Below are 16,610 nucleotides of genomic sequence, written 5' to 3'. Positions count from 1 at the left end.
AAAGATAGCTCACAGGCAGTTGTTTTCCCCCTTTCCTACAGACCCCATTATTCCCATAAATTCATTCTTCATGGAGGGGTATTTGGAGGTCAACCCACTGTCATTGGAAACAAAAATAGTGCTTGCTTTACACCCCGTGCTTTGGACACTGCTGTGTTTTCCCCAAAGATAAGGAGCAGTCAGAAGAAACAATCATACATTTTCCTGTCAGATTTAGTAACCCTGGAAATAATCTTTTTTTAAATCTTCTACCCTCTGGACATGACCCTCTGAGCATCTCCCACGGATGTTTATTAGGGTGATAAATGAGGAAAAAAATTTCAGGGATTCACAGTATGTTGTAAAAATATCACAGTCCGTGTAGGGACAGGAAGGAATTAATACCTACCCTCCTCGTCCTCCTCCACATCACTCAGACTTTTATCTTCCTGGAACCCAGAGCTCGCCAAGCTCTCGCTGCTGGTGACACTGGCCAGCCTTTGTTTTTTGCTTTCCACTGGCTCGATATCCTTTTTCTCTTTCATTGGCTCTCCCTGCAGAGAGGAGTCCTTCAAACAAAAAGAGAAGAGGTGCTACATCAGAGCAGTGGAGGGGGTGGGGAGGGAGCCAAATCAGACTGCTGTTGCCTTCCTGCCAGGCTGGTGGTCTGTGGTGTGGGTGGTCACGTCTCTCACGGCTAGGGGTGTCCAGAGCCGCTGTGGCAGGCAGGGGCTGGCGGCAGAGCTGTGCTCCACCAAGGTCATCGTCCTCAGAGGGCAGAAATTTGGTGGCTTGGGAGCACCAACACGTGATTTTGGGTAGTCAGGGCAGTGGGCTGCCTCTGCCACAGGAAGGATTTGCAGGGTGTATGGATGGAGTGGCTCATCTCAGCCTGAAATGAGACATCTGAAAGGGCCCATTTCTCTCCAGCAGACAGAGAAGGAGCACAAAGAAGAGGGTTGGGAAGGTTGTGCCCACAATGGAGGTATCCCAGACCTCTCAAACATCAGCTTTGGGTCCCAACCTGCTTAAGACGTCTGTATCTATGTCCCTGCCCAGGTTGTGGGCTTGTAAGCCCTTTCCATGAGGAGCAAGGGCACTTGGTGTGTGAAACAGATCTGCTGTTGGAAGTGACTGCCATTCTTTGATGCCTTTATCCAATGCTTTCTTCTTATGGCCAATCATGTGATGGTTTAACAGGACATGTGCAACACTGTTTGGAAAAAGCTCCCTCACTGCTACCTGTAGAGCAGCCTGGCTGCCTCCCATACTCTTGCCCCCTCTTACTTTTCATCTTGTCTTGCAACCATCTCTATTCCCCGTGCATGCTGGTGCAAAGCCAAACTTCCACCTCCTTCCGCCCAGGCAACCTTCCTGAGGGTGTGGGAAGGGGGAATGGGAATGGCTCCGCTCAGCAGGGACCCTGCCCAGCCAGACTCCCTGCTGAGCATCCGACTCCAGCAACCTCATGTAGGAGCAGCCAGCTGCTGTGTCTCACTGGGGGTACAGCGTGGACAGCCTTGGGAGCAGAGACTCAGCAAAGACCTTTTACAGGGGGTGTTCCCTCGAGTGGGCTCTCCCACAGAGCCCTCCCAAAAAGAATCCCTGAGATGCTGCCGAGCTTTTGGCACAGCTGGGCAGAGGTTTTGAGACCTGCTGTTCTGTATCCAGGCTCCTAAGTCTCACGTCGGAGCCCTGGATCCCTTGGAGGATTTTTTATTTGAATTTTCTGAGACATTCGGATTTCAGTTTGTAATAAGAAACATATCATGAATTTCATTCAGAGGGTTGTGGGATGTGAGGACAAGATTCTAATCTCTTTTCCTCTTGATAGCTCTTCTCCTCACACAATAATAAGATTACTTGTAAATCTCTAAATATCAGGGTGTCTTGGGACATGAGATTTAATTGGTATTATCTTGTTTGTGCTCCCAGCAGTACTGAAATAAGTGGGCAAAACCACTTCCTTTGGCTTTGCTGACCTCAAGCTCACCAGGAATGGGTTCATCAGAAGCAGGGCAAGAGCATGTGGGGACACTTTGGATAGGATTCACTTCCCCTCGCTGTAGATGGCTCCAACCAAATTAGTCACAGCAGTCTCCTTGCACCATCAGGAAGAGAGAGGTGAATCCTTTCTTGGTACAACACATCCAACCCCAAATATTAATATAGGTCAGGTGAGCTTCACCCAATAGTCGTTTCTGTCCTTTGTTAGAAGAAAGTCTGAGGAGACCAGCTCAGAGCTGACATCTATGTTACCAACACATCAGGTAAGATGAACCCTACCAGGAGCCTCTGCCTCCTCACCTTGTTAGGGCAGAAAAGATTCCTTTTGCTCTTCAGATAGTTTGATAAATTCCCATACTTGCAGTATTCAACAATCACCATCAGAGGCCCTGGGCAATTAAATTTAAAAAAAAAAAAAAAGAAAAAAAGGTGGCATCAGTTCTGAGAAGGAATCTTTCATGCCTGTAACTACAACTTGAGCCCAGATTAACTGGCAACGTGTCCTAAGAACTCGAAGCCTGCTTGAAGGACACTGGACATTATCAAAACAATACTGCTTCTGGAAATTAGGGCAGGGCCTAATTTTTTGAAAGCTGAGTCTTGAGTCTGGGTCTGGAGGGACACTCTGTTTCCTCTTTGGGCAGTCCAGACTGGAGTCCCACAGCCCACACACACTTCTTGAACTAAAATAGGTGACATATCTAAAACAAACAATCTCCCATACTGGTCTTTTGATTTTCTTAGTGTAATATCATGGAGGATCTTACAACAGCTGCATTGTGATTCAGAGTTCAGAGCCAGCAGCTGATATCCCTTGTTCCCAGCCTTTCCAGATCATGTTTAACCTGAGCTTGAGCAGTGGAGTGAGTGAGATAAAGGACAGCAAGTGGCATGTTCCTAAGTTCGCACTTCACGTATTAATACTAAAAGAGAGTTAAAGACAGGAAATGTTTAATCACTTCATTAAATGACTAAAAATCTCTTTTCTTTTGCTATTTTTTTCCACTTTTTTTTTTTTACAGGATGAGCTCAAATATAAAAAGTTACTAACTTGACCTCTGGATGAAAAACATGGGACATTGGCTGATATTGGGAAATAATCCAAACCTGTTTTCAGAGCAGTGCAAATTTTTTTACCTCCATTTTTTGTGCAAGCTCCCAACAAATTCACAATGTTGAGATGATGACCAATGTGGATTAGGATTTTCAGCTCAGTCATCAGTGCTTTGTACTCACTTGCTGTGGCCCCTTCTGTAAATACAAAATAAAAAATCAATGTGAAAAGGCAAAGTACTGGTCCTGCTGAGCTTTAACACTTCTTGTTACTTTCCATTGAAATAATCTCCATCACTGGAGGTACATCTTGCATTGATGTTCTCTCTCTATTCCTCCCTGCTCAGCATCCTCTGGGTTGCAATTAAACCCATAAAAAGAGTCAAGCACTCAACTTCCTCCCAGTAGACTCTATTATATTTAGAACTGAGAGAATTTTTTTTTTTTCACATGAATAGTTCTGACGTTTCAGCCAAAAAATTGAAAGAACAAATAAAAAGGGATATCAAGATTATAATTAACTCTATCTAGAATTGGTTTAGTCTGACCTGACTTCAGCTATCTAAGGGTTATATTCTAGTCTGAACTAATCAACATCTTAAGGGCTCAGTGGCAAGAGCAAAGTATTTTCAGAAGCTGATCAAGTTTAGCCATCTGTGTAAGGGAAAGATGAAGTACCCCTGGCTGGTGCCTGCCTGGTTCTGATCATTGTGTAGGATCATTGTGTGGAGATAGACCAAGGAAGTAAATATTAATCGGTTAAAGTGACTGCATCTCACCCTTACCAGTCATGGTCAAAAAAAATAGGAATGACATAAGAAGTCCCTCAGATAAATCCAAAACATTCTATTTAGTGTTGAGTGAAACTTTTCATTTCCCCAGAGAATTTTTTTTTTTAAGAAAACAAGAAAAAAACCCATATTGCTTTGTGTAGTTCCTAAAGGAGTTTTTCAGTTTAGTGACACCAAGAGCAAGAAGAACAGTCCTGTGGAAAAAACCCTTGAGCTAGGTCTTAAAGGGCTTGGTTTCAACATCTGAATGGAAACTGTTTTTCTTGGTGTCCCAGACAAAACTTGTCTTCTACTTGGTGATCTGCTATTTGCTTGTATGGGTGGTGACACTTCCCCTCCACCACGTGGGAATTCTGGGAGGATAAGGAACGGCTGCAGAGCTCCTGGATAATCCAGAGAGGACACAAGGAATGAGGCAGATCTCCCCATGCTTTAGGTGAGATACTAAAGATACCCACAGAAGATCTGGTCACTACTGGCTCTCTTAATTGTCAGCAGAGCTGAGCAAGGACTCAGCTTCCTGTATGCGGGAATCTGCCTTAGGATGGGATGAGCTGTTGTCTCTCAGCACTGCCTATGAAGGGCATTTGAATGACTAACTCAGATACAAGCATCTGCTCTGCACCTGCACATGTGAATCCCACCAGGAAGTAGCTGCCCTCTGCTCCCATCTATTCCAGGAGCAGCCACTGTTCCTTGGTGGTGCTGCCTGGCACAAGAAGTCTGCTGATGAACATAAAGAAACCCTGAACCCAGCAGTCTACTCCAAGGGCTGGAATTAACATGTAGACATCTCTTGATAAATGATAAGTAAGTGTATGTGAAGCTGGGAGCCACTGGCTAAGATGGATTCATTCAAACTTTTCCTGAACAGAGTCAACCGAGAGCATTGTGGTTCCCAGCCACACTGGCAGAATAGGGGATGTGTCCTGGCAGAGAAACAACAGCAAAAGGGATTCAGGGATTAAGACAGCAAAGCAACGCAGCATAAACTCCTGGGGCAATGCTAAAAAAAAACAAACCAAAAGCCTGCTATGATCCTTACACACATAAAGAAGGGAAAGCTAAATACACAGGAGGGATGCCACCGGGACTCAGGGTGAGGGAATTCAATCACAGCTGCTGCGGGCTGTGACTGAATATCATCCTGCTCGCTAACGTCCCAAACGCCCTCTTCAAATTAACGAGGGGCTTTTGTCCTTTCTGCTCCAATGAGAAAGGTGGCAGTGAATAGCTGGAGGATGATTTTACTTTCAGATGAGCGCTGGTGTATGAACAGTGCTGGCAAATCCATTGCACAACTTGGGTGTCAGCATCCCCAGCACTGTGTGATGAGCCTGCAGACGGTTCAGAGGGAACACACCTGCACAACACCACCATGGTTTCAACTGCTCAATGTGTTTAGCTTAATAAAAAGGCCTTCATGAAGAGAAATCGTTATAAAATCTAATGGAGAAGGTTAGAATGAGATGCAAAAGTCAGGCATATGAGAATGAGACATAAAGCATCTGGTTTTAACAGTAAGATGATCATTCCTTGGAACAAATGACCAAGGAAAATATGAAATATTTTCAATGTTTCAAAAATATGACACTTCTATCCCAGTGTCTTCACATCAAGGTGGATACCTTATACTTCAGCTAAATTTCATTTACAACATTCGGTATAGGGTCAGTCTAGCATAATGGTATGACTTTTTACTGAGAATGCAAATTTTTATTTCATAGTTCTGCCATTTCATTTGTGGTGGAGCTGAAACTTGATTGTACACATTTTGGAGGCTTCAAAAAGTTATTGTGGAAAGCTTTTGCTTTTGGCAGAATTGTATAAAAAAAAGCATCACTATGTAAGGCGTCATTTTTTCCAATGCAGCAAGATACCTTTCAGCATTTTCACAGCAACTATTCTGCATGTTGGTGATTTTCTAATTCCAAAGGCAGATGCTTGTACCACCTTTCCAAAAGCTCCATGTCCAAGAGACTTTCCTGTAAAGAAAATAAAGTGGAGAGATACATCTTGGTAAAAAAAAAAATGGAATTCTGTCAGCAAAGGGTTTCTTAGATCCTGAACTGAAAAATGTACTTCCCAATGAGTCCATAGGTATATTTCCATCATATAGCTGGTTTTGATTTTTTGGTTTGTTGGGGTTTTTTTAAAGTAAGCAGTCAGAAGAAGACAGAGTCATCAGAGGGAGCAAGTGATAGGAGTGAAAATGTCACCAAATGAATGCAACCATTCAGTGGAGGAACACTGGCTTCAAACTTGATTTTTTCAGTCTTGCTCTGCCAGAGAAAGATTTTGCTCCTCTTTTCCCTGAGCACACTGCACCGTGCAGCAGGCTGTGGTGCTGCCAGTTATGTCCTTAATAACACAGGCCCTCTGCCCCTTTGACAATGTGTTCACATGGACAGGTCTGGCTGCCTCTGCCCTGCTGCTGAGGGTGTCAAGGCTTGCTCAGGGAGAGCTTGTCAACATATCAGCTAGCAATAACTTTTATTTATTTTAAAATATTTCCTATTTTCAGATTGCTTTTGTGCTTCACCTTCAGCAGAACCTAGGTACCAAAGTGGCTAACAAGAGCATGGCAGCAGGATCTGCCATGTAGAGAAGAGCAGAAAATAATGTTCAACTTCTCATATAGAGACAAAGGATAATTGAACAATTTCCTATTCCTACTTGACTTGCTCTCACATGGACATCTATCTTGTTGGTATCTGAATGAGAGATGAATCCCACTCAGATACTTGCAAGCAGAGAAAAAGGGCTGCTGTCTGTACTAATTTAAATCAATACTGCCTTTTATATGTGTATATTGTATCTAAACTGTAATTCTCTGTCTGTCAGTAGAAGACAGAATAACACATGTTATCAAAGCAAAGGAAACATGAAGTGGAATATGCTAAGCCAAAAAAACCCCCAGAAAATTATTTCCACCCTAGATGTGCAAAAGCATTGTCATTTTTTTACAGCAAATAAAAACCACAAAGAACTTGACCTACATGAATGAAAAGCATCAACAGACCTACCTTTGGTTTGTGAAGGGCATAGTGTTTGATAGAGAAATACAGATGAATCAGTGTGCATCTAAAAACCTACTGTCACCCTTTTCACTTGCTGCATACGGATTCTTCGTTCAGAGATGTGTAAGGGAAGTATCACTAAGACTCAGGTCTCAGTTTTCTTAGTGAATTGATGTTGTTAGTCCTTAATGTTTTGACTGTTCATGGTTTCTACACAAAGAACTTGCAGTTTGAGGTCCTATAAAACCCATCACACCTTTGTTAAACCCATAGCTTTAATCTGTTTCCATCACTGTTAATTCACTTCCCACATTGTGATAACCTACTTAGTCACCACTTGGAAAACACACCAGCTCATAAAGCTGCACAGAGCTGCTAACCTTTCAGAACGGAGAATGAGCACTGGAAACAGCACTTCCTTCTCTAAACAGCAGAGTGATTCAATGGGAAACTGTAATAACACTCCTCTTTGCTGCTCTGCTATTGTTTGTACCGTGCTGAATGGCTACACAGGACAGAGCTGCTTTAACTTCTCAGCATGTAGCTCAAAACTCCACAGTTTAGTATGCAATTGTGGCTATGGTTGTTCTTGCAAAAGTCCCTTCTGTTGACATGCAAAGTAACTACAGAATTATTAAGCTGAGGAGCATCAAGTTGCCCAGCCATCTGAGCAGTCAGTTTGTCACAGCCTTTGAGAGTTACACTGATACATTTGGGGAAATGCTCAGGTTTGTAATGTTGCAGCATTTAGATCCAGACCAATGAAGCAAAAGGCTCTACTTAAGTTTTCCACACTTAACTTGGATTTAACTGGGCCACTCAGAACACATGAAAGTGAACATACACCTCAGTCAAGGAGTCTTGGATCATGAGATTTTCCTTTCAGTTCCATTTTAGCAGGGTCCTTCAAGCTGGTCAGTCACCGGGCCTGGAGCATTAGCAAAAAGCACTTGCAGACACTGCACCCCATGTCTGTGGGAAGGCACAGGCTCGAAGGTGTGCTCATTTCTCAGCTTCTCTACCACTCTTTGAGTCATCTGGGTTTCCCCCACAGGTGGCTTCACGTTTTCTGTTGTGTTACACAGGGCAGCTGTGCACCTGCCCAAGAGTGGAAGCGCTGTGCTCGGTGCCAGCGCCGTGGGCTTGCGGTGCGCAGGAGGGAGCTGGGCTCGGGAAGCCAGCTGCCACCAGAGTGTGTGACACTGCACTGGAGCCAGCAGCCACACTCCCCCAGGTCCTGTGAGCCAGCACCAGCACGGTGTCACCCCTCCAGACTGGGAAGGCCAAGCCCAAGTGTAAGGGGAGCAGCGCACGATAGCTCAGCTAACACAGTGTCCTGTCTCGACCACACTGACAGTGATTTATAGCACCAGCGTTTTCCTGCCTAATGAAAAGATGGCATTTTAGTCTCAGTGAGACTAATCTGTGCTGAATGTTAATTACCCTGACTTCAGTGATGCCCATATGAAATTTCCTGTAATGTCTGTAGCTCTTACAGATGAAGGGAGAGTCCTGTTATATAAGCATTGCATCACAGCCGTGGGCTCTGTGTGTGCATGTTGGAGGAACACATAGCAAAAGAGATGTGGGCTGAAAGGAGAGACTTCTTTGCAAAAGTTATAATAAATATGTGAACTGGAGGATAAGTAGGTGGAAAGAGAAAAACAGTCACATCAGATGCTGGAAGGGGTTGCATTTCCAAGCAAAAATATTTTTTAAAAACCATAGAAGCACATTTTGTGTCTGTGAGACACTAATCCTCAGAGACTGCCAAGGTTACTCAAAGACTGAGCCAAATGCCATGTAAGCAGGACTTACACTGAGCCAATCTAGCATACTGCACATATACAACTTCTTCAAATCTGGTTCTCATTCATTGTCAGCATTCTTTATTTGTTTACACCAGTTCTTCCACTTTTAACTCATTCTCTGGTCATCGTTCGTCACCTCTGGACTCTGAACACTAACCCTGCAAGGCTTTTCCTTGGTGTTTACATTCCATTTCTGTTTGTTTCTTTCCCAGTGGTCACATTGTCTGCACATCAGGCTCTTGGTCCATCGTGTAAGAAAATTGTCTGAAGATTGAAGTCACTCCAGCACAAGGTTCCACCATAATTCCCAGAATTATGTATGACAATTATAAATCGAGAGCAATATATTTCATCTGTGCTTATCCACATCTGGCCACCTTGTGTCTTCTGGCAGGCAAATTGAGTGTGGTCATAATTTTGCACATGTGTTAACCAAGCTCTGTCCCTGATACCCGGGAGACAGGAGTAATCTGTTACAGCTCCTGACTAAAATGCGAGGATTTTCTAGACCTTGCTGTAGGACAAATGTGATGCATGCCTGAAAGAACAAACAGCACTATAGCAACGAGGCTGAGCTTATCACTGACATTTTAATGTTGACCTTCTTGCTAAAATCTGTGTGGTTTCTGGAGGGATTCATCAACTTCAAAATAAGGTCCCTTCCCCCCTTCCTTTCTTATCAGCCCCACACCAGGATTAATAAGGAATGGTCCCAAAGCCATGCCTTTTGCTGGGGCATCTATAGGGGACCTGGCTGTAGGTTTAAAGTTTTCAAGGATACTTATTTATTTATGTGTGGACATACATTCTTGCAATTTATGGTGCAATAACAGAATATTCATAAAACTGCAGCACAGAGGGAAAACAAGGAGATTGTGCTGGAAAAAGAAGGAGACGGAGAAAGAGAAAGGGGTGCAGGATGGATTATGAGGATTCATTTCTGCACAGGTTTTTCCAAGTTGCCAGGTTGAAGAAGGGGCAGAAAACCATATAATTATAGAATAGCCTGAGTTGGAAGGGACCCACAAGGATCATCGTTGTGGATGATCCTGGCCCTGGACAGCACAACTCCAAGCAGCACACCGTGTGCCTGTGAGAGTTGTTTGGATTCTTCTTGAACCCTGTCAGGCTGGTGCAGTGCTCACTTCCCTGGGGAGCCTGGTCCAGTGCCTAACCACCCTCTGGGAGAAGAACCTTTTTCCAATATTAGGCTGGAATTTTTCCAATTCCAGCCTAAATCTCCCCTGACACAACTTCAGTCCATTCCCTAGGGTCCTTCGCTGTCACTGGTCACCATAGAGAGGAGATCAGTGCCTACCCCTTCTCTTCCCCTCACGAGGAAGTTGTAACTTCAATGAGGTCTCCTCTCTACTCCTCTTCTCCAGACTGAACAGAACAACTGACCTCAGCTGCTCCTTCTACAGCTTCCCCTCCAGACCCTTCACCATTATTATAGTGAATCACCAAAATCACAGTAAATACCAAAGATCAGGCTCCTTAGTCTAGAGAGAGAAACATCAAAGTTGGTGGTCTGATTTGGAATTCTTTGGCTGCTCTTTTTGTGTCCTGTTTTAAATAAATCAGTTTCCAAAATAAAGAATATTCTTGTCTATATTCTCCTTCTGTGGCCAGATAGCAAACTTAATAGATGAGGGAAAGGCTGTGGATGTTGTCTACCTGGACCTTAGTAAATCCTTTGTCACTGTCTTCCACAACTTTTTCCTGGAGTGAGCAGGTTGGACATGGCTGGACTTCGTCTTAGGGTCTTTTCCAACCTAAATGATCTTGTAGTTCTATTTTCATTTTCCTACGTGGAGTCCAAATATACATGTGAAAAGTCAAGCAGACACGGTCAGTCTGTCCTAAAGGCTGTAATTCATTCACAGATCAGTGCTCCCAGTGTGGAATAGATCACACCAAACCTGGCAGTGCATTGTGCTGACGGCCTAGAACACATCCAGCTCCTCTTTACCCATAGTTACAGAATACATCTGGTTCAAACAACCCAAACTCTATATGAACTCTTCCAATATTACCTAGTTTTAGCCTTTCTCTTGCAATTTCCCACTTGCTGGCATCGTAAGGGAGGTGTTCACATTGCTCATCTAAGGGGACTTCATCAGGATCCATTATGATTGACAGGTAATGGTTGGTCTTCATTTCAGAGGGACGAGGCTAGAAAACAAAGATATTGCAAAATGAAAAAGAGGATTAGGGTATCTGTCAGCATCTTCTTGTTTGGATTAAGGGCTCCAAGTCCTTTCTGTTCACAAGGCTGCGTGTTTCACTGCACAGTGGATGGTTTGGTTAAGTTCCATTTGGCTTTTCTATATATTGCAAGAGTTTTTATATTAAAAAATCTCCTTCCTCTAGCTTTCCTCCCAAGTGACATACCAGTTTCTTCAATGAAATCCATGTGGGTCTCTTAACATATGGTGTTATGACACAGGCCCTCTGCACAGTCAGGAGAAATACTTTCAGCAAGTGACTAAACATTGCTGATAAAAATAACTTTCCTTCATGATTGTGCAAAGCAAGAAGTGGCCACATGCAACAGATGGAGTTCTACTGCCAGTGTTTATTTGTTCCATATATGCCTCAAAGATAGGTCATATGTGGTTAGAAATTGTGCAAGACAAGTCATCAGGACATTGTACACTTCAAAAACTGCTGACAAATTTTTAGGATTTTTTATTTCTTTGGTATCATTTCTGAAAAAAATACTGAAACCATTTGAGTCTGGAGGAATTTATAAATAGCTGGACCCAAACACATAATTTAAAACATAAAATTTCAAATTAATTTGCCAGTTTAGCTTCTCCTGAGCAAATGGATGGCCCCTTGAGAAATATAAGGAAAGATGAATCTGATCTGAAAGTTTCCTGAAGTTCATCCATTTTGAAATATATGTTCCTTCAAAGAGCATCAAGATTGCCATTCTAATCCACTGGATTTTTCTTGACACAGGAGTACTTATCTTTCTATGGAAAAGGTCTAGTGATTGCTGTCATTTCCTGGCTATTAGTTGGAATTTATGGGAAATCTGCAGAACTGAACCTGAATGTGTTGCTTTTCCTAAATTTGTGGAAGTAGCACATGGACAAAGACATTCAGATACCACAAACATACAGATACAACCACGTATTATTCTCTTTTCTATTATTTGCTTTCACTGCCTTCTAATACTTTCAACTTCTCTCCTCGACAGCTTGGAAATACACATTGGAAATACCTGCATTTCCAGGCATGTTTTTTGAGAAGGATGTTCCTAATCTGTGCATGTCTTGATTACAAACACAACTAGACTAAAATGACAGTAATTAACAACTGCTGTTCTAGTTGCGTTTCATCCTCCCCAAACCCATAAATTTTGTCCCAAGAAGGATGCACTGATGCTTGGGAAAAAGTCAGGAGGCTTAGAGCCTGGCTCCAAACTATCCACTAAGTCTGTAAAGGACATGGATAAGTGGGATATGAGTAGAAACAGAAACTTGTGTGGTGCTCCGGAAAGGGCATTTTTGGATAGAGATGTGTGTACCAGAGTGCTCCTGCCCATCACATTAGAAGAGCTTTTAAGTGGACCCATCCCACAAAATGCAATAGGGGAGTGGAAAATTCAGACAGTTTCCCACAGTTCTTTCTTCAGATGCACTCAATTTAAATTTTTTGGTGCAAATAGAGATTTGAAGCAATATTTTCAATGATGAAAATCTTTTAAGGGTATAATCTGTCCCTGTGTGCATCACAGAGAGGCTTTAAGAAAATGAGTTTGGAGAGCATTTTTTTCTTCTGTTGTGGCAACAAAATTTTTATCTAAAATTTAATTCAGAGCTAATTCCAGGCATAAATCTTTGAGAGTAAGGGTTTATAAGAGAAACACAGAGAAGACCATAAACACAGACTAACGCTAGCTGGAGAAGTTCATCTGGAAAGTTGCCTTAACATATCATTTAATTATGATATTTGTTCTACAGTGATGATGATATTTTTATTATCTTTTAAAAATCTAACAAGTTTTGTTCTCATAAAAAATAAAATAAAAAAAGATCTGCAAGCCTTTTCTACATTTAAAGCTTTACTTTTTCCCAAGATTTACAGTCACATAATAACTTGTTTCATCATTGCTGTTGAGCATTCAGTACTGGTCCCTCTTGCCTTGTAATTTCTCTTACAGCTATGAAGTTTCTCCACAGCTTCAGCTGACCTCTGCTTTCCTTTCTCCCCAGACTCCCACGCATTTCTCCTCACTAAAGCTTGCAGCAGGAGGAATGCAGGCGGAGTGACTGCTGCCGTACCGCCCTGACTTGGAGGTCTAGTGCTGCTTTCTCATCAGTCAATACAAGCTCTTAGTACCCAGCCTGAGATACGGGCAAGCCTTGATGCAGGTTGTGGTTAAATGTTCTGTCAGGCCACAATGGACCTTCAGCAACCATCCCTCATCCAGCTGGGACACGCCCAGCTGTGGTGGCTGCAAGCAGATCCCCGTGGTGCTGTGCTGTGATACCCCTGGGCTGGTGGGGGTGTGGGAGTGAGGAGAGGGAGGCACACAGCCATTTCTCAGCTCATGTCTTGCAGTGCCCCAGTACCTTCCCTCAAATCCATCTGCTCCTCCAGGTTGCACTGAGATCTTCCTGCATGACTGAGGAGTTGTATTTTCTGCTTGGGAAAGCTGCTGTGGTTTAGCCTGCACACACCATGCAATGCAGACAGGGTGCTGTGGCAAAAAGGGGTTTTAAACCGTCATAGTCAGCCTTGGGCAAGAAGGAGGGTCAGCTGCAGGGGCAGTTAAATTTATCATGTTGGTACAGGATCATCTGCTCTAGGGGCTGCACCATCAAAACTCCGTCAGCAAAATATCACTTTAGAAGTGATGTAATGATACCAGACACTGTGTGAACCAGAGCCCAGCACATTCTGTGAAGATCTGTCATTCCCACTCACTCAGGTCTTCAAAGACATTAGGATGCCAAACCCCCACAGTTTTTATAAGGAAGTGAGGATGCCTTTGGTGTGAGTCAGGCACCCGAATTCTTGTGAGCCTCAGAGCCTTGTCCCCACTCTGGCTTTTCTTTCTGGCTTACTCATACTCAGCCTTGCAAGTCACAGTTCTCCAGCATCCATCAGCAGCCTGGTTATTGCACCAGGAGCAAGGGTGACCAGTATCAAAGAACCATAGAATCATAGGATATTCTGAGCTGGAAGAGACCTGCAAGGACCATCAAAGTTCAATTCCTGGCCCTGTACAGGGCAGCCCCAAAGGTCATGCCATGTCCCTGAGAGTGTTGTCCAAACACTCCTTGAACTCTGGCAGACTTGGTGCTGTGAAAGTGAAACAGAATGTTTCTTTGGTAGACTTGGCAATCCCATCAGCCTGGGAAAATTTTCTGACATGAGCAAAGGGCTGCCAAGGAGAGGCAGGTGCTACAGGGAGATCCCTGTCTGTTCTTACCCTCCTCAGCTTGCGAATGAAGAGGGTCAACAGGAGCCAGAAGAGTGTCGCAGCCACACAGGTACAGGTCAGAGTTATCAGCTCCAGGTTTGACCTCTCCGGTATGCCTGGGAAAATCAAGTGGGAAACATTAGAAAATGACCTGAAAACCAAGGGCACTTCATGTTGGGTTGTTTTTTTTTTTATTGCTATTAAAATAAAATACCAGGAAGGACCTGCTCTTTTCAATGGGGTATTAATCTCTGTTTGGACTGGCTCACAGAGCCAAAAAGAAAGGTCTGCTGCAGCCTCAGGAGAGGACAAGGCTGCACAGAGGGGATGGCTCTGCTGGGCCTTTCCCACAGGCTGTACTGTGGTGTGAGAGCTGCTGCTAATGTGCAGAAGCTCCTGAGAGGGCTTGTGCTGGTGTAGGTGTGACTCCAAGTGTGACCCAGGGCACACTGCTGTGCTGCTGCTTGGGTTTGCTGTCCAGGACCTGATGCCTTTCCTTATCTGCTTCTCAGAGAGCTCTTCCCTGCTGATGGCTGAACTCTGCAGCCCGCACCTCCACCCCAGACATGCTGTAAACCGTCCAGCCCTCACCAAAACCATCACTGGGGGATTCTCTGGGAGGCTCATGGTGCTGCCAGCAGGAGTCTGTGAGCTCTTCTTCCCATGGCTTGGATCTGATCTGTCACCTGGGGGCTCAGATCATACCCAGCATAGTACCGGGGTCTTGAGCCTCATTCCCACTGGGCAGAAACCCAGGGCACTCCCTCCAATCCACTGCTCCCCTGGCAGGCGCTGTGCCCTCAGGTCTCCTGCCAGTCACACCAGCAGCACATGGCCAGGCTTCCTGAGGGAACACGGGACCCCTCCTTTCCCAGGGGCACCCACAGAACCCGGGTGGCAGGGAGCTGGGAGAGCTCCAGAAACCAGGGAACAGATTAAGCACAGAAAGGGAGAAACAAAACCGACAACAACTGAAAATGAAGCAGCAAGAAAACATGAACATTAGAAATCTGGAAAGTGTTAGAGCCCACTGAGAGATCTTTTAAAAAGCCAAAATAAAACTCACTTCAGACTGCTATTTAGGGATTTGTAAAATAGTTTCAGAGCAGTTTGTTTTGCAAATCCTGTGATCGCGTCAAAATCCCACACTTCCCACAATATGTTTTCCATCTGATTGGTAGAAAATGCAAAAAGAACCATCATATCCTGCCTCTTATTCTGATATAACCTCTAGAGAGGGTAAACAAGAGGACAAGGAAGAGTAATTCTGAACATGATTTCACAGTAGTTTTGCCAACTGCACTTGCAGAGTTTCAGAGCCTGGCAGCTCGGTTGTTACTCCTGATAAATGAAAAAGGTATTATTGTGTCTCACTGGTGGGTTTACTGGGTAATCCAGTGGGATGTGCTGCTGGTTTTAGGCAAAAGGCTACAAAAGCTTTGTTCAGAAGATGTGTTGAGTAATTAGCACAATGTCTTCCCTCCCTAAAAATGATAATCAGATTTGTATTCATGCCCCATATTTAAGATTTCCCTGGCATGTCCATTCTGGAGCTTTGAGAATAAAGCTCATTGAGGAAAAGCATGGCTGCAACTACGAATGGAGAAACAATAGTCTCCAGAAATACCAAGAGAGTTCTTTTTTCACAAGTATTTTTTTAATATTTGTGATTTAGATGTGGAACGTAGTGATAACATAAATAGTACAGCCTGACACAGCTTGCCTGTTCTCTGGCATCAGCATGTCCTTTTACACACAGATAGTCTCCTCTCGCTTCTGAGCAGCACTCCTGCGGATAGATGGCAGATAATAGTTTCTGATATTTATTCAGCAATTGCCACAGCTTCATATGGCAGGACAAGGAGCACCCATGAAGTACAGCCAGGCCTGGGGTGGAAGACAGCAACCCTCTAACCGCTACAGTAGCTGACCAAGAGTCAGCAAGGAGATGCAAAGGTGCTGTCTTTGAAATGTTTGAGCAAATGTAGGCAACCAGAAAGCATTTCTCCAGCTGGGCTGGGTTATCAAATGCCAGAGTCCTAGTCATGCTACAAGCCTTGAAGTCAGAGCTCTCCAAGTGTCTCTCAGCTGGGTAGAAAAAGGTTTCATTTGAGGCAGAACTGGCAGAAGCGCGCAGAAGAGGCTTTAGGATTAGCAGAGTTTGGTGAAGCTGTAATCAGTACTAAATCCCTCTCTCTGCCTGGTAGGTGAAGATTTCAGGCATCCCCTCACACCCCCATCCCAGGCCTTTACTCACCAGACATCTCATTAGACAGAGACTTTTTCCTGTGTGCAGCTCTGTCCCATCTGCCTGACTCTGCCCCAAGCAGCAGCCCCCTCTCTCCTCCAGAGCCCCTCCAAAAGCCCCCCTGCACAACCCCATGTCTGCAGGACTGCAGAGAGGTGAGGAGGGGGAGAGTGAAGTAGTGCCACCAGCAGCAGCTTCTCTCAGTAGCAACAGAAGCCACCAGAACTGCTCAAGTATGCCAGGATGAGAGCCTGGATTAAT

The 16,610-nt window shown here is 44.2% G+C and overlaps 2 protein-coding genes across 2 annotated transcripts in view; one reads left to right on the top strand and one right to left on the bottom strand.

The window, feature by feature from the left end:
• The window catches only part of PAN3 (poly(A) specific ribonuclease subunit PAN3), a 102,252-nt gene extending 93,301 nt beyond the window's left edge, over nucleotides 1-8,951 (top strand). Inside the window, exon 20 of the mRNA XM_086881687.1 lies at nucleotides 8,874-8,951. Within this exon, the coding sequence (XP_086737813.1) occupies nucleotides 8,874-8,936 (63 nt within the window). The 3' untranslated portion in view covers nucleotides 8,937-8,951. The remainder of the gene's footprint in view (nucleotides 1-8,873) is intronic.
• Nucleotides 1-16,610, bottom strand: part of FLT1 (fms related receptor tyrosine kinase 1) — a 108,621-nt gene that overhangs the window by 13,286 nt on the left and 78,725 nt on the right. Inside the window, exons 16-21 of the mRNA XM_086881684.1 lie at nucleotides 14,111-14,217; nucleotides 10,698-10,836; nucleotides 5,711-5,815; nucleotides 3,124-3,237; nucleotides 2,287-2,375; nucleotides 389-548 (exon numbers count right to left, since the gene is read on the bottom strand). Of these exons, the coding sequence (XP_086737810.1) occupies nucleotides 389-548; nucleotides 2,287-2,375; nucleotides 3,124-3,237; nucleotides 5,711-5,815; nucleotides 10,698-10,836; nucleotides 14,111-14,217 (714 nt within the window). The remainder of the gene's footprint in view (nucleotides 1-388; nucleotides 549-2,286; nucleotides 2,376-3,123; nucleotides 3,238-5,710; nucleotides 5,816-10,697; nucleotides 10,837-14,110; nucleotides 14,218-16,610) is intronic.

The sequence above is a fragment of the Cyanistes caeruleus genome, chromosome 3 (assembly GCF_971803275.1).
Source record: "Cyanistes caeruleus chromosome 3, bCyaCae1.hap1.1, whole genome shotgun sequence".
NCBI lineage: Eukaryota > Metazoa > Chordata > Aves > Passeriformes > Paridae > Cyanistes > Cyanistes caeruleus.
Note: the sequence above shows the minus strand (reverse complement) of the source record. Positions and strands in the feature narration are given on the sequence as shown.